The sequence below is a fragment of the Sinohyriopsis cumingii genome, chromosome 8 (assembly GCF_028554795.1).
Source record: "Sinohyriopsis cumingii isolate HCF-2022 chromosome 8, ASM2855479v2, whole genome shotgun sequence".
Taxonomy (NCBI): domain Eukaryota; kingdom Metazoa; phylum Mollusca; class Bivalvia; order Unionida; family Unionidae; genus Sinohyriopsis; species Sinohyriopsis cumingii.
In genome coordinates, this window is record NC_142968.1 from 6,452,184 (window position 1) to 6,476,533 (window position 24,350).

Sequence of the window (24,350 nt, forward strand, 5' to 3'; positions counted from 1 at the left end):
ATATATAGATCTTGTACACATCATATATAGATCTTGTACATACCATATATAAATCTTGTACATACCATGTATAGGTCTGGTACACAGTGTATATGGGTCTTGTACACATCATATATAGATCTTGTACACACTGTATATAGGTCTGGTACACACTGTATATGGGTCTTGTACACATCATATATAGATCTTGTACACACTGTATATAGGTCTGGTACACACTGTATATGGGTCTTGTACACATCATATATAGATCTTGTACACACTGTATATAGGTCTTGTACACACTGTATATGGGTCTTTTACACATCATAAATAGATCTTGTACACACTGTATATGGGTCTTGTACACATCATATATAGATCTTGTACACACTGTATATAGGTCTTGTACACACCATATATATATCTTGTACATACCATACATACCATTTATAGGTTTTGTACATAATATATATATAATTTTTAATACTGTATATGGGTCTTTTACATGCTGTACATTGGTCTTGTCTATGCTGTATATAGGTTTTCTCTATGCTGAAAAAAGCCTTGTCTATGCTGTATATAGGTCTTGTCTATGCTGCATATGTCTTGTATATGCTGCATATGTCTTGTATATGCTGTATTTAGGTCTTGTCTATGCTGTATATAGGTCTTGTATATGTTGCATATAGGTCTTGTATATGTTGCATATAGGTCTTGTACATGTTGCATATAGTTCTTGTATATGTTGCATATAGGTCTTGTATATGCTGAATATGTCTTGTATATGCTGTATTTAGGTCTTGTCTATGCTGCATATAGGTCTTGTATATGTTGCATACAGTTCTTGTATATGTTGCATATAGGTCTTGTATATGCTGCATATATGTCTTGTACTTACTGTATATAGATCTTATGCATGCTGCATATAGGTCTTCTCTATGCTGTATATAGGTCTTGTCTATGCTGTATATAGGTCTTCTCTATGCTGTATATAGGTCTTGTCTATGCTGTATATAGGTCTTCTCTATGCTGTATATAGGTCTTGTCTATGCTGTATATGTCTTCTCTATGCTGTATATAGGTCTTGTCTATGCTGTATATAGGTCTTCTCTATGCTGTATATAGGTCTTGTCTATGCTGTATATAGGTCTTCTCTATGCTGTATATAGATCTTCTCTATGCTGTATATAGGGCTTGTCTATGATGTATATAGGACATCTATGCTGTATATAGGTCTTGTCTATGCTGTATATAGGGCTTGACAATAAATAATGTCATGAATGCATTTTAACTACTGCTTCATGAAAGCAGAGAACACTGTCATCATATTATTATGAGTGATGGTCCCTCACTATAGAGCACCTTAGTATGGCACTGCATCATCTTCAAAGCTGATATGAATTCTAGGCCAATACTTCATATAACAGTAATAGTGTTCTGTCTATAATGTACTCACCATAAGGTATACTGGTATAACACTGTCCCTCATATAACAGTGGACATGGAGTTTGATCCAATACTTCCTGTCCCTCATATAAGGTAGGCATGGTTTTTGATCCAATACTTCCTGTCCCTCATATAAGGTAGGCATGGTTTTTGATCCAATTTTTCCTTTCTCTATTTTAAAGTTGGTATAATGGTTATTTATCCAGTACTTCCAGTCTTTCTTACAAGGTCAGTATGGTTATTGATCTAATACTTCATGTCCCTCTTACATGTCCGAGCAGACCTGCCAACCCTGACGAGTTCATCTCAGTAAGGCAGTTGATTTTTTTTCTGTAAGTTTGACCAGTTTTCAGCAATATGTAACAAAATACCATAAACTGTTACTATAAAGCTGGAAAATTTATTTAAATGTTCGGTATTCAGAACATGCAGCGACGATAAACATTATGTTCAACTGAAAAGTTTGTAAAGTACACGTAGACTTTATTTACCACTAGTACAGTTGTACAAATTTTAGTCCCAAACCCTATGGAGCTAAATGGCTTGTTGCCATCTTTCAAAGATGTGATTCTTGGAAATTCTTTTTCCATTTCACATGACGACAGCAATCATATTTCCCGCCACGAGTCATACTCAAACTGGCATGTAATGTCCAATAAACATAAATGTATCCCTTCCAGCGAATCTGAATATTTATTTTTATTTTTCTGTGTTAATTCTTCAAGAGGCTTATTTCGCCTTTTGTTTTAAACATGCATCGCTTGCTGGAGGCTATTTTTAAAAAAATTCTATGATCAACAGTTTGATCATGTAGACGCTTCGTATGACAAATATGTGCAGTTTAAAGCGTCAGATTGCTGTTGTAAAAATAGTCTGGTTCCCTGACAAATTTACTACTTCTAATATGAAACCCGGATCCAAATCAAACACGGTTGAACAAATTTTCTGGATTTTTGGCATGGATCATTTTTATGTAGTTTTTGCTTGTATGCTGTAAGTTCGTATTTTAAGGGTAAATTTCTTATAAGGTCGGTATGGTAACTTATCCAATACTTCCTGTCCCTCTTATAAGGACAGTATGGTTTCTGATCCAATACTTACTGTCCCACTTATATGGTCATTATGGTTACTGATCCAGTACTTAATGTCCCTCTAACATGGTGTGAATGGTTTCTAATCCAGTACTTCCTGTCCCTCTTATAAGATTGGCATGGTTACTTATCTAGTATGGCCGAGTGGTCTAAAGCACTCTCCGTTAATGATCACTGCCATCTCACCTCTGTCTGAGTGGGTTCGAGTCTCGGATTCAGCCAATAGGGGTATGTGAGAAAGCTTGCCAGTAGCTTCTCGTGGGTCAGTGGTTCTTTCCGGGGTTTTCCTGGGTTCTTCCTCCACCATTAATACTGGCCACCATATATAGCCTATCGTGAGCTGAAAAATGGCGTTAAACCCTACAACAACAACAACAACTTATCTAGTACTTCCTGTCCCTCTTAAAATGTCATTATGATTACTGATCCAAGGCTTCATGCTTAGAACTGAATTGACGAACATGTATAACACTGGTAATGAAATGACACAACATGCATAACAAAATTAGCAATGAACTGACATGAAAAGAAAGATCAAGAACAGTAAACGCACCCAATAAAATTGGGACTTTTTCCAAACGTGAACTTTGATAGCATAGGATTTTAAGACTGAAATGGAACACTAGGACACATATTCATTAAACTATTTTGTAATGAAACTCAGATTAATACTGCAAACTCTACTTCGAATATATCAATGGAACTGATATTTTACAAATTATTATTGCAACTCAAGCAAGGATAGTCTCAAAATTCTATTATTTTGTATTAATTTGAATGTCATATGTGTCATGTAGGAACCATCTATTTCCACTACAGGTGTCATTTTGAGAATTTGATTACACATACCTTTTAATGCTGATTATTCACTTTATTTTGTTCCTCATTGATCAATATTCATCTGATGATCATTACACAAATACCATGAGGAATATATAAATTAAAAGGAAATTTTAAAAGTATGTCAACAGTTTTAAACAAGGCCGAACAAGAGAAGTAATTCAATGTAAGCCAGACTGAACACCTCAATGAAAGCCAAACAAGGGAAGTAATTCAATATAAACCAGATTGAACACCACAATGAAAGCCAAACAAGGGAAGTAATTCAAAGTAAACCAGATTGAACACCACGATAAAAGCACCATCTATTAGAAAATAGAGAATTATTGTCCAACCCATCTTAGTGTGCCTACCTTGGTGAGTCCTTGGGAAACGCACTTAGATCTTGGTTCCTCATCATGAGACAGACAATAATGTGTAAAAAGTGCCAATAAATCCCCAGAAACAAAACTCAAAAATAATCTGACCTACAGCCTCATATGCAACTCTGCCACAACATTGTGAACTGGTCCAGAATTAATTCTGTGAGTTGTGGAATTGGCAGTCACCACAAGCCATCAAATGTTAGATCAACTGGTCCACACAGAAAACATAGAACAGTCAAGGTTACCCATGCCCCAATATTTAATTAAACCAATGCATTTGCCTTCCCAAACCCTCACCATCTTTTAATCTTGATGAGCTTAAACTTCTAATGCAGATTTTTTCCGCACACACTTTATTATTTGTATAGCGAGGTCTCTTTCGAAACCCATACATATCTCACATTCAAAAACGGGTAAACAAAAATGAAGCGAAAGAAAAAAATTGATGTAACAGTTCTTGTCATTTTGTTCAAGCTGCTTTTGAAATTTCTTTTATCTCCACCCAAAACTGATTCACATGCATTCAGTCCATAAAATCAAATAATACAGAAACAACGACTATAAAGTAAATATTTTATTTACAGGTGTTTATTTACATATTATATGTCAAAAATGTTTGCCATTCACAGCAATATACTTCACATTTTTACTCCAGCCTACCAATTCAGACGTGGTGTAATTCATGTTACATTACTTACACTCTTGTCAGTTTCACACAGAATCTTTCACATGTAACAGGTACTCTCTGGATTTTAATCAAGAAAACATTCTTCATCACAACTTTGAATTCAGATCTGTATGTTAATTATAATAGTCTTGATCTTCTTCCATAAAAAGCTAAAAGAAACAATTAAGAAAGATTCAGTCTCAGTTGAACATCTGTGGCTACATTATCCATAATGAAATGTTGTCCTGTTGAGGTTCATCTGTTCAAGCCAAAGGAGTTATATTGTTGATGCAAAATGACTACATGTATCACTGAATCATGAGATTCCCAGAGTTTTAGGCTAACCTGCAGATATGCACTGATGGATGTCTTATTGAAAATTGAAGTTCTGAAATCTAGAACCACCACCATTATTGCATCTTTCTCAATCTTCAACATCAAGATATGTAGTTCAAAACATCCCCAGCCAAAGAAACTTCACAGTATAAACAGTAATCCATAACCGTACAGTAAATAAACAGTAATCCATAATTGTACAGTAAATAAACAGTAACCCATAACTGTACAGTAAATAAACATGTTCATCAAATATTTCCAAAGTAACAAATTTATACTTAGGGGATGTTAGATATCAATTTATCTTAGCCTCTACTGCAGTGTTTGCTGCAGAAATTTGAAAACAAAGTAAGGTTTAGATTCCTGATTTCTTTTACATACTACTATGACATACCAAGGTCACCTAGGCCACAGGTATAGCATCTTACAAGAAAGAAAAACGCATCATCACAATCAAAACAAGTTTATATTCTCACACAATCATGAACTTTCTTGAGTTGTGTTTCTTATGATTTACATGTGACTTATCACTTATATGTGACTTATCACTTACATGTGACTTATCACTTACATGTGACTTATCACTTACATGTGACTTATCACTTATATGTGACTTATCACTTACATGTGATTTATCACTTACATGTGACTTATCACTTATATGTGACTCATGATTTCTGTCCTTCAATTCATACTGTGAAAAATTACATTGACGGACTTAATGCATATCTAAAAATCTCGACTTCAGATTAATGAATATGTAACCACAGAGTCATTTTATATGCGACAAAAGACAAGTCTCTTTTCTTCATCAGTATCTGTATGCTAATATCACTGTGATGGCACATCATACAAATGTATTGCCTTGTCATCGGACACGGAAACTATCCTTGTTCCTGCATTATTGTACTTAGCTGACCATACCTGCAAGAGGATAATAAAAAAAATGGTTAACAAGGCATTTACTTGAGTGTACGCATGAACTGAGTACATTTTGAGTAACATGCAAGGATTAGTATAGAGGAAAACACCACTTGCTCACACCAAAAATTATGTCTCTGAGACTTAATGTATGGCTGAGTTCTGAGACACATTCTAATACATATGTAAGTGAAATGTGTTCAAAAGAATCAATTAAGTGTGAAAATTAAGTACAATGACCTGGTTTTTACATAGATGATTTAGTATGATTAAGTTAATCAGTGACCAATCAGATACCAAACTGTATGCATATTGAAAAAATATGGTCTAAGAAATTGAGGGTATGAAAAACAGATAACTGAAAATACAAAAGTGAAAATTAGGTCACAATGACCTAGTTTTGTTATGACTAATTTCCTTTTGTCTAGGTGTATCTAGTACATACCAATTTACATGAGTATGGGCAAAATAGGGTCTGAGGCATTGATGGTATAGCAGGTGTGTGAACAGTTACAAAAACAAAAGTCACTCATGTGAGAAAGTAGGGTCAGTGTGACCTTGCAATAGTTTAGTTAAGTTACTTTCATTGAGATATATCCATGTACCAATTTTCATAGAACCCTAGACATTGAAGCTGAAAAAGACCAACAGCTTAAAATATTAAGGTCACTAGAGTGCAAATCAGGTCAGTGACCTACTTTTTTACATGACTGAGATATTTCAGATGCATCCACCTACCAGATTTCATAAGAGTAGCTGAAATAGAGTCTGACGTAGGAATAATCAAATGTTCAGTAGGGTAAGAAATGAATGAATGAGCACATATCAGCAAATGTTCACACACTGGAAAAATATTGCTTGCAAGCCCAGGGCATGATGAAGACCTGCCCACAAGTACACTTCATTATTATGATGCTGGAAAAAACTTATTTCTAGTGAAATATTTATATATACTTTCTTTCAAAATGATAATGTCACTCATAATATTATACTCCCTGGATTGAAATCAGATGCCTTAACTTTAGCGACTGCTGTAATAAAAAAATGATATTGTAATCTGAGTCAAGAATGTATAACATTGATAATATTAAAAAGATATAAAAACCTAATGGATATTTGTTACAATATATAGTAATAATATACATTACTCTTGTTTATTACACAAAAACAATAATACCTCCAAAGTGATGTCCTGAAAATGTACTTGAGAGAAAGGTTCACTGTGGTGGTCTATGTGCTTAAAACATCTACCTTAAATGAGGGAGGTCATGGGTTCAAACCCCAGCTGAGTCATATCAAGGACTTATAAAAATCGTACAAGCAGCTGCCTTGCTTGGCATTCAGCAATAATATGTTAGCGTTATGACTGGTAGGTCTGGTGTCAGAATAATATGACTGGGTGAAACATCATGATACATGTCTGCAGAATTATGTCCCATTGCTAGATAGCACTATAAACTGCCACACTGCAAACATCATAGTGATAAGACTCAAATTGTTAAAACTACTTTAAAAGTTTGTTTTTTTAAAACACACACAAAACAGGCTTGAGATAAAGCACTTCCAAATTTGAAATTTGCATTTTTACAAAAGGGGGAATATTCGGATAATTATGCTTTTGTTACATGTAAAGAAAGCAATTAGATACAGAAAGATTTTGCTGCTGGGCAAATTTATTTGTTGCTGGGAAATTAAAAGCTGGTTTTACTTGTCTGGTGGGAAAATGGACAAAAGGATGACATTTTTCTAGCAAGGAAGCCTTGCAGTACATACCCCATACATACTCACTTATCAGATAAGCCCAACTGCAAACTGTGCAGACACCGATCTGCCATTAAATAATGTGCCAGCAGATATGGGTATGTGCAGTTTTGTAATGAGTAATAAGTAGAGCAAATAAAATAAACCATGATATACAGCAAATCAAGATCTATGTTAAGACTCAACTTATAAGCAATGTTATACAGTTTTGTTGGTTATGGGACGATGGACTTAATCTCTAATTTACTGTTTATAATGTCATCCAGCAGAAATGGAAATCTGCTTTATGGTACAGGAAAAACTAGTATGTTATATAAAGCAATGATTTGTTTTCATTCCAATATTTATAGATTACTGCGTAAACACTATACTTTATGTTCACATTTTAAAATTGATACAAACATGTTTGAAAAGAAATCAGCTGAATTATTTGTAGGAGTGAGTTGCAGATACATGTGAATACATAACTTGATACAAATTGACTTTATTTACTGTTCCATCATGTGATACCTAATACTGTCATCATGTGATACCCAATACTGTCATCATGTGATACCCAATACTGTCATCATGTGATACCTAATACTGTCATCATGTGATACCTAATTCTGTCATCATGTGATGCCCAATTCTGTCATCATGTGATACCCAATACTGTCATCATGTGATACCCAGTACTGTCATCATGTGATACCCAATACTGTCATCATGTGATACCTAATACTGTCATCATGTGATACCTAATTCTGTCATGTGATACCCAATTCTGTCATCATGTGATACCCAATACTGTCATCATGTGATACCCAATACTGTCATCATGTGATACCTAATTCTGTCATCATGTGATACCCAATTTTGTCATCATGTGATACCTAATACTGTCATCATGTGATACCTAATTCTGTCATCATGTGATACCCAATACTGTCATCATGTGATACCCAGTACTGTTATCATGTGATACCTAATAATGCCATTTAATGTTACAAAGCAGCAAATTTGCTAGTGTTTTTCAGCACTCAAGTATCTATGAAATTTAGGAAGCTACAGGTTGATTCTTTGGTAGTTCTGGGATGAATAATAGACCTGATCCATCGCACCCCGCTGCTGCATGTTATAACAGTTGATTAATAAGGGCAGACATTTTAATTTGAAATGCATCCCATGATAATGTTCCAGCTGAGAATATGTTAGCTGTTTAAAAGACTGCAAATAATATCAAGTCTGACAATGTATTTTAGGAAATTTATCTTTATTGCTAAATTTGTATTTTATACATTTTTAGGATGTCTAAACTTGCTAGGCACTAAGTAGCCAGGACTGTGCTGAAATGTCATTAAACTCTGCATGCAGGCATGCATCCATCCATCCATCCAAACATACAGGGATGTCTAAATTTCCATTTTAGTAAATATATCAAATTTTAGATCACCAAAATTTAACAATACAATACCTTACACACTGTTAACACAAATCAAAAGTTTATGGACTTACTTACAGAAGGTGAATGATTTAGCTAAGTGTAATTATAAAAATGTAAAGGTTATTTTGAACAAAATACACAGATCTATCTGAAAGAACTGTCAAAAGTCATTATCTTTGTTTAAACTCAAGCCAGTCATTTAAAGTTAACTATCTGGAGTCCTCTAAATCTTCCCTATGTATACCGCCCAACATCACATCCACCGGTAAAGAGCTATAACATCACCTTCCTCTCACGACAGCTTATTTTAATAAAACCATAGCCATATCATATCTGCGTTTATGAAAGTTCACCTAAGAGTAATTTTACTACCATCTAAATTTTCTCTATTTGCCTAGTCTGTAAGATTACCAAGTTGGATGCAGAGGCCATTAGTCACATTTCAAGATGGCAACATAAAGTAGAAACTAGCAGTCTCACAATAAAAACTGGAATTCTGTTGTGAGCTAAAATGCATCTAGGCAAGTTTTTAGTACAGAGTGGGATATATCTGAAATCAGTGTTTTCATTTATTACTTATGAATTGTGATGGTCACGTTGGACAACCATTTTAACATTTTCTTTTGCCAACTCTGAAGTTTTAGTAGCAAATGTAGTCATTTCAGCAGCAGCTTGGGGTCTTATTCTTAACTGACAAAACAATGCCTAATCTCTACAATGCCTAATACATACTTGTCTCTACAATGTCTAATATGTACTTGTCTCTAAAATGCCTATGAGGACGAACTCTTGAAAATCATTTTAACATTATCAGATTAAATCTTCAAACTAATCTTTGCACCCATGGGAATTTGTCCAATTTTCAACAATTAGCACCCATGGGTATTTGTCCAATTTTCAACAATAAGCACCCATGGGTATTTGTCCAATTTTCATCAATTAGCACCCATGGGTATTTGTCCAATTTTCATCAATTAGCACCCATGGGTATATGTCCAATTTTCATCAATTAGCACCCATGGGTATTTGTCCAATTTTCATCAATTAGCACCCATGGGTATATGTCCAATTTTCATCAATTAGCACCCATGGGTATTTGTCCAATTTTCATCAATTAGCACCCATGGGTATATGTCCAATTTTCATCAATTAGCACCCATGGGTATTTGTCCAATTTTCATCAATTAGCACCCATGGGTATTTGTCCAATTTTCATCAATTAGCACCCATGGGTATATGTCCAATTTTCATCAATTAGCACCCATGGGTATATGTCCAATTTTCATCAATTAGCACCCATGGGTATATGTCCAATTTTCATCAATTAGCACCCATGGGTATATGTCCAATTTTCATCAATTAGCACCCATGGGTATTTGTCCAATTTTCATCAATTAGCACCCATGGGTATTTGTCCAATTTTCATCAATTAGCACCCATGGGTATATGTCCAATTTTCATCAATTAGCACCCATGGGTATATGTCCAATTTTCATCAATTAGCACCCATGGGTATATGTCCAATTTTCATCAATTAGCACCCAAGGGTATTTGTCCAATTTTCATCAATTAGCACCCATGGGTATATGTCCAATTTTCATCAATTAGCACCCATGGGTATTTGTCCAATTTTCATCAATTAGCACCCATGGGTATATGTCCAATTTTCATCAATTAGCACCCATGGGTATTTGTCCAATTTTCATCAATTAGCACCCATTGGTATTTGTCCAATTTTCATCAATTAGCATCAGAACTGACCAGGATTAAACTACAATATATTAACATAATCACTTACATCATCATCATTCCATGAGGGAAATCCATCAATGATTTATTAAAGGTTACAAAGGAGGCATTTTAGAATGAAAGCAGTACTGACCTGGTCAGAGTGATCATAGAATGTGTGTATACACTGTCTGGAACCGGCACTCCACAACTTCACCGTCTTGTCTGATGAACTGAAAAATTACATTAGACATAAAATATGACCTCAATCCGCATCACAATTTGAACTTAAAATAATGGGTGCATATCAGTCAAACTTGCTGTAATATCTATTATTGAATTAATTTGTCTATACTGCAACTTTAACAAGACCCTTGCAAAAACTTATAGGAGAAAATAATCTCCATGAAAAAGTCATGTGTCTTGCAAAGTCATAGTTCTCACTTCATAAAAGTGACTAAGAAAGGCACTGGATTAACAGGTTAGATTTAGATGAAATTAAAGAAGATTAAATGAAATAGACAAGATAGATACATATATAGAAAGACATATAGACAGATCACACATGTATATATCAGTAAAGACCAAGTTTTTTAACAAAACTAATTCTATCTCACAAACACTTGTTTTGCACAAAACAATAACATATCCATTTAATTACAGAGAATGACATATTTTGACCTTAAACTCATCTAGAATACAAATTTATAGCAAATCAAGTTACTGTGAATAGTTTTGATGCAACTTAAAAAATCTAATTTTGTTGGAATGATAAATTTACATTTGGTTCACAGCTCTGGTGGCCTAATAGTTAGAGCGTCTGCTTCAGATGCGGGAGGTTGTGGGTTCACTCACTAACAGCTGCCTCGCTTGGCACTCAGCATTAAGAGGTTAGTGTCAGGACTGGTCAGCCTGGTGTCAAGATAATGTGACTGTATGGGATATCATGCTACATGTCTGTGGCATGATGCCACAGTGCTAGACATCACTATAAACTGCCACAGTGCAGACATCGTAGCGATATGGGTGAAAAATTGTTAAAGCTACATTAAAAATCCAAATCACACACATTTGGTTCATACTAACCAACAGAAACTCAGCATGAATACATGTTTGACAGTGTGACAGAAAGAGACTGAGGAAGGAAAGCAAACAGACAGACAGACAAACATAAGCAGAAGATACATGTAGTAAGATTGAATAAGAGTACTGTTACTGTGGCGCTATACACCTACCATATGGTATCTGTTTTATGTAAAACCCTTTTCCACTGACTGGATACTTCATTTCTTTAATTCAGAATCAATATGTGTCTTCCTTATCTCAAATGAATGCCATTTACAACATTTGGTCGTTTTGCATCTAGGACAATTTTGTGGAAAGTAAATTTTGCAGTAAATTATAATTTTCTGAAATTCTTACCTAATCACATTACATTAAGGTAACTTTTTCTGCTATCTGCACATTCAGCCCTCCAGGAAAAAACAAATAAATGTCTTTCTGTCTATATATTATATAGATAAAGGGAAACAACTCTTAGAGGTTAACTCCCCTTTTAACCCAGACGGTGGTTATTATAATACAGGCAGACTAGCCAACCACAGCATGACTGCAGTAAGTCAGTCATTTCACCCCCATAAGTTAGACCAGTTTTCTGTAAGATGTAACAAAATATAATGCAGTGCTATCATGTACTACTATTGTCGAGCTAGAAAACATGCATTTAAAAAGTTCAGAAGCATGATTCAATACTTTCAGCAACTGTAAACATTACATTCAACTAAAAAAATTGCAAAGTTTTACCCCTAGCAGAGTGTCAAAAGCTGCAGTTCCAACCCTAAGGAATTCAATAGTTTCTAGCTTTCAACTTGATGAAAACCCTGCCATTTTGTTTCTTAAATTTCATTGGTGATGGCATCATCTTTCCTGCCATAAGGCATAATCAAATCAACACATGATGTCCAATAAACGTAACTGTTGCAGTTCCTACTTTTTTCCCAAGGATCCGAATATTAATTTTTATTCTTCTGAACTGACAATTAAAATAATTAAAATGGTTATTGTCCTTTTCAACTTCAACAAGTATAGCTTGTTGGATGCCATTTTGAGAAAGTTCTGTAAGAAATATCTCAATCATGCAGTCATTTTGTATGAAGAAATATGTGCAATTTAAAGGTACTGGAGAAGAAACCCTGTGCATGCAATTTTCGTACTATCTACACTGCCCTTTACAAGCAGAAAATGAGATTTCCTTGCACAAAAACATTCATTTTCATGGGACTGCTTTTGAGTTCCTTCATGAAGGTAGGATGATGAAAGCGGATGCATTTGGATAATGAAATCCAGAGACCATCTGACACAGTTTGGATCATCAATCAATTTCTGAGAATATTTGGTCCAAATCTGATGAAATGAGAGTAGTTTCGTGCCTCATGTAGGTCACCAGGGGGCATGGGTGATGGTTTATCCCTGATGATTGACAGAAGGCCTTAGGATGGGGGAAACTGTTTGGCTCCTCCCCTCCTTGCCTGCCTGTGAAAATAGGAACATATGACTGATTATAATGCACTTGGCCATGAGAAAAAAGAAAAAGCTGCCATTGCTGAAAACCGATAATGTGAATTCTCTACAAATAATCATCCCTTCTCTTGGGTAATGCAGAGATGGTTTTGTGGTTTTGTAGGTTTAATGGCAATTTTTTGCACATGATGGGCTATAAATGGTGGCCAGTATATATGGTCAAGCAAGAACCCAAGAAAACTGGGGGAAGAAGCAGCAACCCATAAGAAGCTATTGGCTATTTGTCGAGATCAGACTTAACCTCATGTGCATTGTACCACTCTGCCAGCCAGGGCCACTTGTGCAAAGATGGGAGATTGCATTGAAAGTTAAAGAGCAACTCTTGTGCCTTCTTATTTTGACACCCTCACAAAAGTGGAGAACCAAAAGGGAGGCATCACAAAAAAGTAGCAATGATTGTTAGTGGCTGCTCTGATAAATGAAAAAAAATCAACAGATCTGTAAAGTCAAGTAAAACTGAAGTTGACAAAACATTCTGACTAATTCTAACATGGTGATAAAGACTTGTCTGTGCACTTTATTCACACAAACACAAGGTATGTGTGGACAAAATAACTCTGTACGTAACAGTTTACCACTGGGGTGAGAAGATTGTAGGCAACTGACTCTCCACAGAAAAGATCCTGCATTACTGGCATCATGATTGATATGTCTGGCAATTTATCCAATCTTTAACAATTGTGCCAAGATTCTGAATGATGAACTGTTGTCATTAACTACATCCACCGAGCCACTGACCTTGTTAGTTAACTTCATTGAAGGTGGAAGAAGAGGGAGGGGCATTTTGACAGAGACAAAATCCTAAATGCCTTATGGTTCTGTGTGCTATGGTCGACTATATGGTCTGTTTGGAGGGCTGGTTTGCCAGTCTGAGATAAGAGTCATACTGATGATATAAGATTCAAATGCTTGATTGGAATCACCTGTACTTTTTACTGTATCTACATCTGCATGAGTGTGGGGGGAGTGGGGAGGTTGGGGGAAGCATCTTGACATCACCCAAAATACTAATCAATGATATATTATATTGTGTTACTGTTGTGCATCTCCATGGGTGGTGGAGAAGGCATCTTGAAATCGCCCATGAAACTAGTAAACAATTGTACTCTATTCAGAGATAAAACAAATTCTGGTACTGTTTCTGCATCTTCTTTGTGGGTCGAGAAGGCATCTTGACATCCCTCCTGATGGAGACAAATTCATATATGCTTGTGGTCCAGACAGTCGGTGTAGCATGGTTGGTATGGTGGCTGGGCTATGTGGTCTGTTTGGATGGCTTGCTCACCAGTCAGTGATAACAGTTTCCTCAATGTGGTCACAACAGCTCACTTGTATGTGGTGGGCAGATCAAACAGCATACTAACTAAGATATATGTCTTGCGGTCTGGCTGGCTGATCTGGTATTGATATGGTAGGTAAGGCCAGCTAGCCAGCTATACCATATTGATTCAATTGCAAACCTTTAGGTCTGGCTAGTTTTCTTAATACTTGTATGCATGGACAGGGCAAATTATACTTGTACATGCTACCACCTCAAGAGAAGAGGACAATATTGGCAACAAAGCCTTTTGAGTCGTACTGATCATATATAATTCCAATGCTTGATTGGAATCACTTGAGCATTCTACTGTATTTATGGGTATAGTATGTTTCTGTGTCTGCATATGGGTGTGGCTGAGATGAAGAGGGCATCTCAGCATCATCAATGAGACTAAACAACAATTCTTCTGTATTCTTGGATACAGTATCTTCTGGAACTTTTCTATGTTTCCATGGTGGGTGGGGTGGAGAAGATATATTGACATCACCCATGCGTCTAATTAACAATTCTACTGTAATCAAGGATACAATGTACAGTTTGTTCTGCATGGAAGGTGGAGAGGGAATCTCACCATCAAGCATGAAACTAATCAATGACATAGATATGACGTGTATGTTATGAAATATTGAAATATTTTTGTGGCCCTTGTGGCTAAGTACTTCCAACCAAAGTGCACATACATTACACTCTTATGCAGAGACACATCTTGTGTCAATCCTCCACAGCATTAAATCATTTACACTTCTTGCACCTGGTTGTCATAATGAAGAAGACGAACAAACAACTGCATATACAAACATATATAAAGCAAAATAATGTAAACCACATTATCAAAGCAACTCAGGAATGTAATGGTTTGTAAATACAGAACACAAAAATTTCTCCAGTGAAAATGAATTTACCAATCAAAAGCACACGACAATAAAGAAATGTAAAATAATTCCACAAATGTGAATAAATTTAGTGAAATTCACTAAAATTGTTGCATCACCATACAAATCATTTTGATTTACTATACCACTGAAAATAAAATATGGATGATGAAATTTAAGTTTAAGATTAAATGGATTCTATGGAGGACATCTTTACAGCATAACAGGGAAAATGTAAGAACTGGTATATCTGGGTATAACATTAACCACCTAACACAATGGGGGTAGATAACCTGTATGAGTTGCTTCCCTTTGTAATATATATATATATATATATATATATATATATATATATATATATATATATAGAGAGAGAGAGAGAGAGAGAGAGAGAGAGAGAGAGAGAGAGACTTCTCATCTTTCATGAAGAGACTGATTTGTAGGAAGCAGAGAAAGTTTATTAGTTAATGTGTATTTGATGAACAAACTGTTTCCCTTCTTCAAGTCTCTCTGCCCTAACTTTTGAATCCCAAAATCAAAAGATGTCATCCTTTAATCATATGAAAACCATCTTCAACATTTTAGTCAAGGCATGTGGTAGAGTACTTAATTGGGCAGTTTTGTGAAAATTATCTTTCTTTCATTAACTGGAAACTGATTGGCCTTTGGCCTTTTGACCCAACAATAATTATGTGTCTTTTGTTTCAAATGCATGACACTCAAAAAGTCTTATCCAAATAGGTGACAAAGAACTCAAAGTATTGTAAGAAACCATTTCTTCTCAAAGAAGCTGTGACCCCTGATCCCAAAATCTTAATGCACAAGTAGTGTATACAGCTTGGTCACAATATGTGGCATACAATTCTGACTATTGTATGAAAAGTCTTCCTTCTTTCAACAAAGGCAACCATGACCTCTAGACTTTTTAGCCTGGAATCAGTAAATTTCTTCATGCAAATGACTTACAAATACGTCTATCAAAATTCTAAACATGTAGAAAGTTTACAATAACCAAAACAATGCCTTTTAATTTAAACTAATTAGAATCTCAAGCCTATTCTCATCTCTCTCTGCTGATAGCATTTCTAATAAGAATGCCATATCACACACACTTGCAACTGTGTCATTTGCTGTACATCTTTTATATTTTATTATGACAGGATTCAGTTTGCTATTGTTGTTGTGAGTATAACCACATTTTTAAGCACTCAATTGGGGGACCAGCATAATTGGTGGAGGAAGAACCCAGGAAGACTCTGGTAAGAACCACCAAGCAATGGGAAGCTACTCGCAAGCTTTTCCACAAAGCATATTGACCAAGCCTGAGACTTGAACCCATGCGGACCAAGCCTGAGACTTGAACCCATGGGGATCAAGCATGAGACTTGAACCCATGCAGACCAAGCCTGAGACTTGAACCCATGCAGACCAAGATGAGATGGTGGTGATTAGTATAGATGACCACTTTAGACCATTCTTCCCCAATTCAGTTTGTACTACATGTCTTTGTTAAATATATCCGACAATTTAAGTATAACATCTCTAGGATCGTTGTGATATTGTTTCCTATTGCTACATATATGTACATGAAGCAAAATCAATAATGCAAGCAGACCTAATAGATAAAAATGCATGAAGAATGCTTTTGTGGGATCTACAATGAATAACAAAAATGCAGCGGGTTACAAACTTTAAATGGTATTACTATGTTGTTCAAAGGTAAATAATGTAACTTAAACAATTTTTTTCTGCATTATCAGTAATCAACTTGATATATGCATTGTTGTGTAATGTTGTACTATCACAAATTCTCACCAAATTCCGCTTTCTAGAAGCGATGCCACATTTAATGTGGGGGCCAGGGCTAAATCACTCGCCTTTACAGATCACTGCCTTTTCAACCCAGTCCACATGGGTTCGAGTCTTAGGCTCAGCCAATGCATGTGAGAAATCTTGCCAGTAGCTTCCCATGGGTTGGTGGTTATTAATAACAGTATTCCAGGTTCTTCATCCACCAGTTATGCTACCCATCATGTTCTGAAAAATGACATTAAAACCAAAACCAAAACAACACATTTGATGTGAAAATCATTCATACTTTATAAAACATAAAACTCATACAAAACAATCATCATAAGTAGACATTGGAAATATATCACTTAAATGGAAGAGGAAGTTCCTGCCTTGAAACTATTTACAGGCAGCAAACTAAACTTATCCATTTACAAGTGTAAACTAAACTTATCCATTTACAGGTGTAAACTAAACTTATCCATTTACAGTGAAAAAACTGTAACCTTATCAGTAACATCTCGAACAACCTACAAAACAATATGCAATCACTGATTACCTGGACACAAAAGTTGTGTTATCTGAGCAGAAATCCACACAGAGGACCCAAGATCCATGGCCTGACAAGGTTCCAGTTAAATTGGCATGTTGGCTGAAATAAAGGAAGGAAAGTTTTTTTTCTTCAAATCTACGCAATGTTGAATTCAGAAGTAATGTTATAAAATAGTCCTAGATGGGAAAGGTTTTCTTATTTTTTATTTACTGTTACATTTATAATCAAGTACAGCATTTGCTGACATAATCAGCAGGTCTTAATAAATTTAATATCATACTCCTGAAAGTCCCAAGACTTTATGAATATGTTACAACAAAAGTCCAAAATTAACAATGCAAGGAATATCTTTATTGTAAACATTTTTTTGTGATGTATAACAAGTGGATCTGCCAAAATTGTGTATTTGATTTTTTTTAAATTATTTTTTTTATTTTTCCACTTACACATCATATATTTTAATTTGGCTATCATCGGACCCAGTGACCAACAGCTCGGAGTCAGGTGAAAAACACAGGGATCTGATTGGAAGAGCATGACCTGGAAAAGTCAAAATAGTATACTTGACTTCACCTATTCTCCATGATAAGTCATCACACTTATATGATGAAAAACCTTTGAAAACATTTTTTTCTTATTAAAAACTGTATCTGACATCTGATATTGTAACACCTTGATGATTCCCGATTGCACTGATGCAAAAACTCTACAGCAGTATAACTCATAAAAATGGTTCACAATGCTCACACTTTAACCAGAGAATAATACAAACTACAATTTTTGTAACAAAAATTAAATTTACTAGAATGGAGAAGACATGTCTGTTTCGTGGAGAAGACATACATAGTGGTTTACATACAGAGATGCAAACACTGGGCTTGCTTATTAATTTTTATTTTGGAATCTAGGCTGCCTATCCACCATAAATAATATGTTCATTAAATGGAATAAACCAATAAAATCATGTTGCATGAAATTATATACACCCCTACACAGCCAGAAAAAATAAATGTTTAATGATCCAAGCAAAAATAACACCAGGAATAAAGCATCAGTGCTCCTGCAATTTGAGTGGATAATTTCAACCATCTCCCATGTCTCGCACATATTCGCTAATAAATCCAACTGCAAACTGCACAAACCCAAATCTGCCACCACATAACGCTACAGCAGATCTAGGTCTATGCAGTTTGCAGCTAGACTCAAACCTATAAGCAAATATACAGATGGTATGTTCATTCGGAAACAGCCTGTATAATACTGATACTTACCTTCCAAAGTATGTATCAATTTTCCTGTTGAAATATCAAACACATTAACAATACCATCAATGGCACCACAGGCTATGTATTTACCATCTGGACTCTGAAATTAAGGAAGGAAATCTTGCTTCACCTGAATCAATACCCATGGTAATATGGATACTTTTTAAATATTTAAATATTTATAACACATCTGAATAAAAAACGTCTTTTATTTTTAAGTTATTTGCAAGAAGATTTTGAGCCAAAATAAAATGCCTTAAGGTATTCATACAAGAGGATATTCAAGAACATTAAAGACTGCTATATAAATTTTACCTTGCAAGAATATAAATAATCAGGTTAATATTTCAGTATATGCTGCACAGAAAGAAGCCACCTGGCAAATACTATTGGCATACTGCTTGACCAACATTCACATTAGTAACCTCCATATTATCTGTGATTCCCAGGCTTTTTAAATACTTCAATTTGGAATGTATTACAATAATTTTTTTATGTACTGGACTTGCTTGAGGGAGTTGGAATTCTTTTTATCCAGGATAATGATCAATACGTGTAATGCATGCTGAGTGGTTTCCTAATTATAAAGCTCAATGGCAACCTTCTGAAGATGATCATCACAGTGTGACAAGTGTGAGAGAAAGATGATAATCCACATATGGCAGTGTGAGCAAAACATGATAATCCACGTGTTAATGTATCAGAGACAAAAATCAGCATATGTCCATGTGATCCGCATATGTCCATGTGATCCGCATGTCTATGTGACTGATGCATGACAATCCACAATATAACGTAAATATTAAATCTGTCAAAATTTAGGAAAAATTCTGAGTAACCTTTGATCTTAACAAATGGTTACATGGATACCAGATCAAAGAGAAATAGTACTAAATGTATACAAACCTGAAATTAAGCCAACATATCTTTTAAATCATAGTATCTTATAAATATCATTACCTAATGTCACCTGGTACAAAGTCCAAGAATTCATCCTCATTTTCTGATAAAGATCTGAAATCCCTCCATCATTATCTAGTAAACTATGGTCATCATCATATTGTCCGACTACCTTTCCTTGGCCTCACTGTTATATACAGATGCTTATTTCGATACTCAGCTTGACCTTTGTAAGCACTCTGACCTTTGATCATACAATCTGTGAAATCTATTCAAGGTTGCAGCTGAACATGGGTCATTTGTATGGCAAGATCAAATAACCATCCTCTGTCAGTTGCAATGTACCACACTCGCATATCAATCAAAGAGTTGTCACGGGAGAAAACACCCTATGGGATTAAGGTCAATTATTTACTGGAAGAAGCAGACCTCTGCTTGGCACTGACTAAATTACATATATCTGCAGTTCAATCAAAGGTACTGTCAACCTGTAAATGAAGTCAGTGCTACCTTTATAAGCACTGGCAGAAAACTTGCATAAAGTACGCTATGGCTCATTTTATTACCCAGGTTATTATCAACTGGCAGGTATCCAAGTACCCAGATATCTATTGGCAACTTTAGTAAATATAAATAACTTACATATGCAATACTGAGGATGAATTTTCCCCTGGTTTCCAAGGAAGTTTCCTTTGTTCCTGAGTCCACATTAAACAGATTGATTTTGCCCCCATGACTCCCAGAAGCCAGGAACCGTGAATCTGGGGAAAATGCTATTGTCCAGGCATCCACTGAAAAATAAATCATGCATTTTGGTAGCTATTTTATATCAAAACTAGAAATGCTTTCAAAGAACATCGATATCCTGCCACCACTCATCTGTAATATATTAAATCTCTGACCCAATTTCAAACTTAACTCCAAAATAAGACACAGATAGACAAGAGTCACTATATGCCCCTCTAACATAAAGACCATCAAAAAACAGAAATGGATAGAAATTCCTAAATTTTGTAGAAATAATAACCTCTTGGGCAATATTGTTTGTAAATGTCCTTAATTATGGAGAAACTCAAAGTCTTAGAAAACAGAACTAAAATCAACTTCAATTTTAAATTGTTTGATTAAGTGAAAGAAAAAAATGTTTATTTTGCCTTTGAAATTACCTTGAAAAGTACAGCTGTGCATTAAAATGACACCCCCAAAATAAAAACTAAACCAAATAAAACTAGTTGCATCCATTCAAATGACATGCTTCCTTGTGTCCAGGTATCAAGTTACATGGCCCACAGTCTATTGGCCTGTTTCTATCTACCTGGTTCTGCATCTTTTCACCCAATCACTGGCAAATTTCTGTGTTTAAGTTTCTATTTGGCCCAGCACCAACTTAAGTGGCCCGTTTCCTTATATTTATGCCCATCTTACCTGGCCCAGCATATACTGACATGGCACATGCCTACATCTTTTTGCTCCAATTACTTAGACCAGCATCTACTGAACTGACACGTTTGCATTTTTCTTTATCCCACCTACTAGGACTTACATCTATCAAGTTTGTACAATTCACAGATTGTTTCACTTACCTGTCCCAGCACCTATCAAATTGCTAAATTTCTCAGTCAGTTTTACTTATCTGGTCTAGCATCTATTGAGTTGCTACGTTTCTCAGTTGGTTTCACTTACCAGGCCCAGAATTTATTGAGTTGCTACATTTATCAGTCTGTTTCACTTACCAGGCCCAGAATTTATTGATTTGCTACATTTCTCAGTCTGTTTCACTTACCTGGCCCAGAATTTCTTGAGTTGCTACATTTATCAGTCTGTTTCACTTACCAGGCCCAGAATTTATTGAGCTGCAAAATTTCTGTCTGTTTCACTTACCAGGCCCAGAATTTATTGAGTTGCTACATTTCTCAGTCTGTTTCACTTACCAGGCCCAGAATTTCTCGAGTTGCTACATTTATCAGTCTGTTTGACTTACCAGGCCCAGAATTTATTGAGTTGCTACATTTCTCAGCCTGTTTCACTTACCAGGCACAGAATTTATTGAGTTGCTATATCTCCAAACCTCTCTTTCACTTACCAGGTAAAGAATTTATTGAGTTGTGACATTTCCAAGTCTCCATTAATACCTGGTCCAGTATCTATTGAGCTGTTATATCTCCAAGTCTCTACTTCACTTACCTGGCCCAGCATCTATTGACTTGGCACACTTCCCTGTCTCTATGTCCCAGATCTTGACATGTGCATCCAAACTGCTTGAAGCAGCCACTGACAAATGTCAAGGTCCAACTACTGCTCCAATCTAGTATAATTACAACTAGCATTTGAGTGAGAGCAAAGCTAGAATTAAAATCCTTCAACACAAGAGTCCGACTTGTATCCCTATTGTAACACAATTTATAAATGTTTGGAGCATGTTTGAAAATGTTTGTTTGCCAATAGAAAGATTTTAAAAAATATAACAGATGGGCCAGAGGAATCCAGGTTATAATTAGGTATAGTCTGATAATACAAACCCGTTTGTTTGTACCCCCCTACTGATTTAAATAATGGAAACCTTTAATGTGATAAAAAGTGCAAGGAACTTTGTCAATTCATTCACTGATTTATAGTTTCTAACCTGACTGTGAGTAGAGTGGATCTAACACCGTGATCCTCTGCACTAACGGAAGTTTTCAACGTAATAGATGGACATGCTCAGATCCATTTCCAGTTTCTGGACAAGTCCATTTTCAGCAAATGGGTGTGTCATGACTACAGATGTACATACATAAGTTGTCTGCTTTCCAAAATTTACAATGTCGAATCAAGCAAAGGAAAATAATGACAACTACAAATTTGCTTTTCATGTGGATTTAACAAGCGGTTTAATTTCTATGTTCATATATGCAGAGGGATATAATTCCAAACTCTCAACATTATGTAATTTACACAATTATTCAGCAGTCATTATGTTGTCTAATGGAAATAAACTAGCCTATAGTGTACGGAATATGGCACCGTATTAGTATGGAAAGTCTGTTAAGCATGAAATGGTGCAGGGGATGCCAGCATTAGTGCCATTCTGGTCAGGTTAGAAATTATAAATCAATGATTCAATTGACTTTGTTCTGTGCACTTTTTATCACATTAAACATTCTTGTTTTTGAAATCAGTAGGGGGGTACAAACAAACGGGGATGTAGAGTCAGACTATAATCAAAAGCAGTTTCATGTTATAACAGTTATCTATTAAATCATACTGTATTTAACTATAGATCAAACATTCCTTAATTTAATTTAATTCCAACTTTAATTTTTTCATTTTTCAGTCTAAAATGTTTATCTGGTATCAGTAAATTTTCTGTACCACTGCAAATTATTACAAACATGGAAAATATGGTGTTTGGAATATTGAAGATTCTGGGTGCTTTGATTAATGACAATAGTTTCAAAGACAAATTTGAAACAAACTCTTGATGCACTGACACTCAATGGTGCCACTGTAGCTGCTGGGCTATAGCACCACAATGTTTCTTCTTAAGTGTGACAAAATGGCTCCTATATATATGCCCATAAATAAATAAAGGATACAGGTGCCTGCTTTGTTTATATCGACAGATACAACTCCCAGCTGATGACCTTCCAATACATGACGCAGTTCAAGCTTCTCATCTACCCTGTGTATATAAAGGAAATCATATCATATATATTTATCCTCCAGTCAGAACTATTTTCATTGAGGGCATACCAGACATTTAGTGAAACCCTATGCTAAAATCATCATTCATTAATTAGTAGAGATAACATTATTGTCAAGATGGTGAAAGTTACTATTTACTGAAAGTAATGGCAAATACTTACAATAACGATTTCACAAAAAGTACTTTGACTCCAAATTTTGATGAATTCAACTGAAAACCGCCAACATATTTTAGGAGTGTTTGATTTTGAGAGGTGTGAATACATCACTATGGTCCACGTGGTCTAGATAGGATCATTCCCATCCTATTATTATCTTCATCAATGATTCGGCATGGCATTATGTCTATTAGTCCAACAAAAACCAAATTCTTCCAAAGCTGGAATGACATGGGTCATCAAGGAGACAAAAATTAAACAGATGATGCTTTTCTACGTAGATGAGAACACTGAATATCTTAATGTTTTACTTTGTAAAAAAAATCATCAGTATGTGGTAACTGATAATGTGTCTACTTCCAAGTGATAATAATCATGAATATCTATAATATTACTGCTATACACTGACCACTTCCAGACTTTAACAGTGTCATCTACACTCCCTGTTATTATGTTTTCTGTGTTGTCTCTATTGCTCCTGCCCCAAGCACAACTCCATATACTGTCATCATGTGCTGCAATAAAATTAAAAAAACGATACTAGTGTAATTTCTCCTTCTTTACTTGCATCTTAATTATAATTTAAATACTTTATACACTCTCTGATAAGTTGAATGTAACAACAAACAACAATGACCATGATATGCTGTCACATTACATGTC

At 35.3% G+C, this 24,350-nt stretch overlaps 1 protein-coding gene across 2 annotated transcripts in view; it reads right to left on the bottom strand.

Moving 5' to 3' along the window:
- Nucleotides 1-4,283: 4,283 nt before the first annotated feature.
- The window catches only part of LOC149792903 (uncharacterized), a 33,530-nt gene continuing 13,463 nt past the window's right edge, over nt 4,284-24,350 (bottom strand). For both annotated transcript variants that reach the window (XM_089966727.1, XM_089966726.1), the window contains 9 exons: nt 24,097-24,202; nt 23,421-23,506; nt 22,030-22,116; nt 20,488-20,636; nt 18,952-19,045; nt 18,127-18,220; nt 17,687-17,779; nt 10,718-10,796; nt 4,284-5,651 (listed from right to left, as the gene is read on the bottom strand). In XM_089966727.1, the coding sequence (XP_089822853.1) occupies nt 5,559-5,651; nt 10,718-10,796; nt 17,687-17,779; nt 18,127-18,220; nt 18,952-19,045; nt 20,488-20,636; nt 22,030-22,116; nt 23,421-23,506; nt 24,097-24,202 (881 nt within the window). In that variant the 3' untranslated portion in view covers nt 4,284-5,558. The remainder of the gene's footprint in view (nt 5,652-10,717; nt 10,797-17,686; nt 17,780-18,126; nt 18,221-18,951; nt 19,046-20,487; nt 20,637-22,029; nt 22,117-23,420; nt 23,507-24,096; nt 24,203-24,350) is intronic.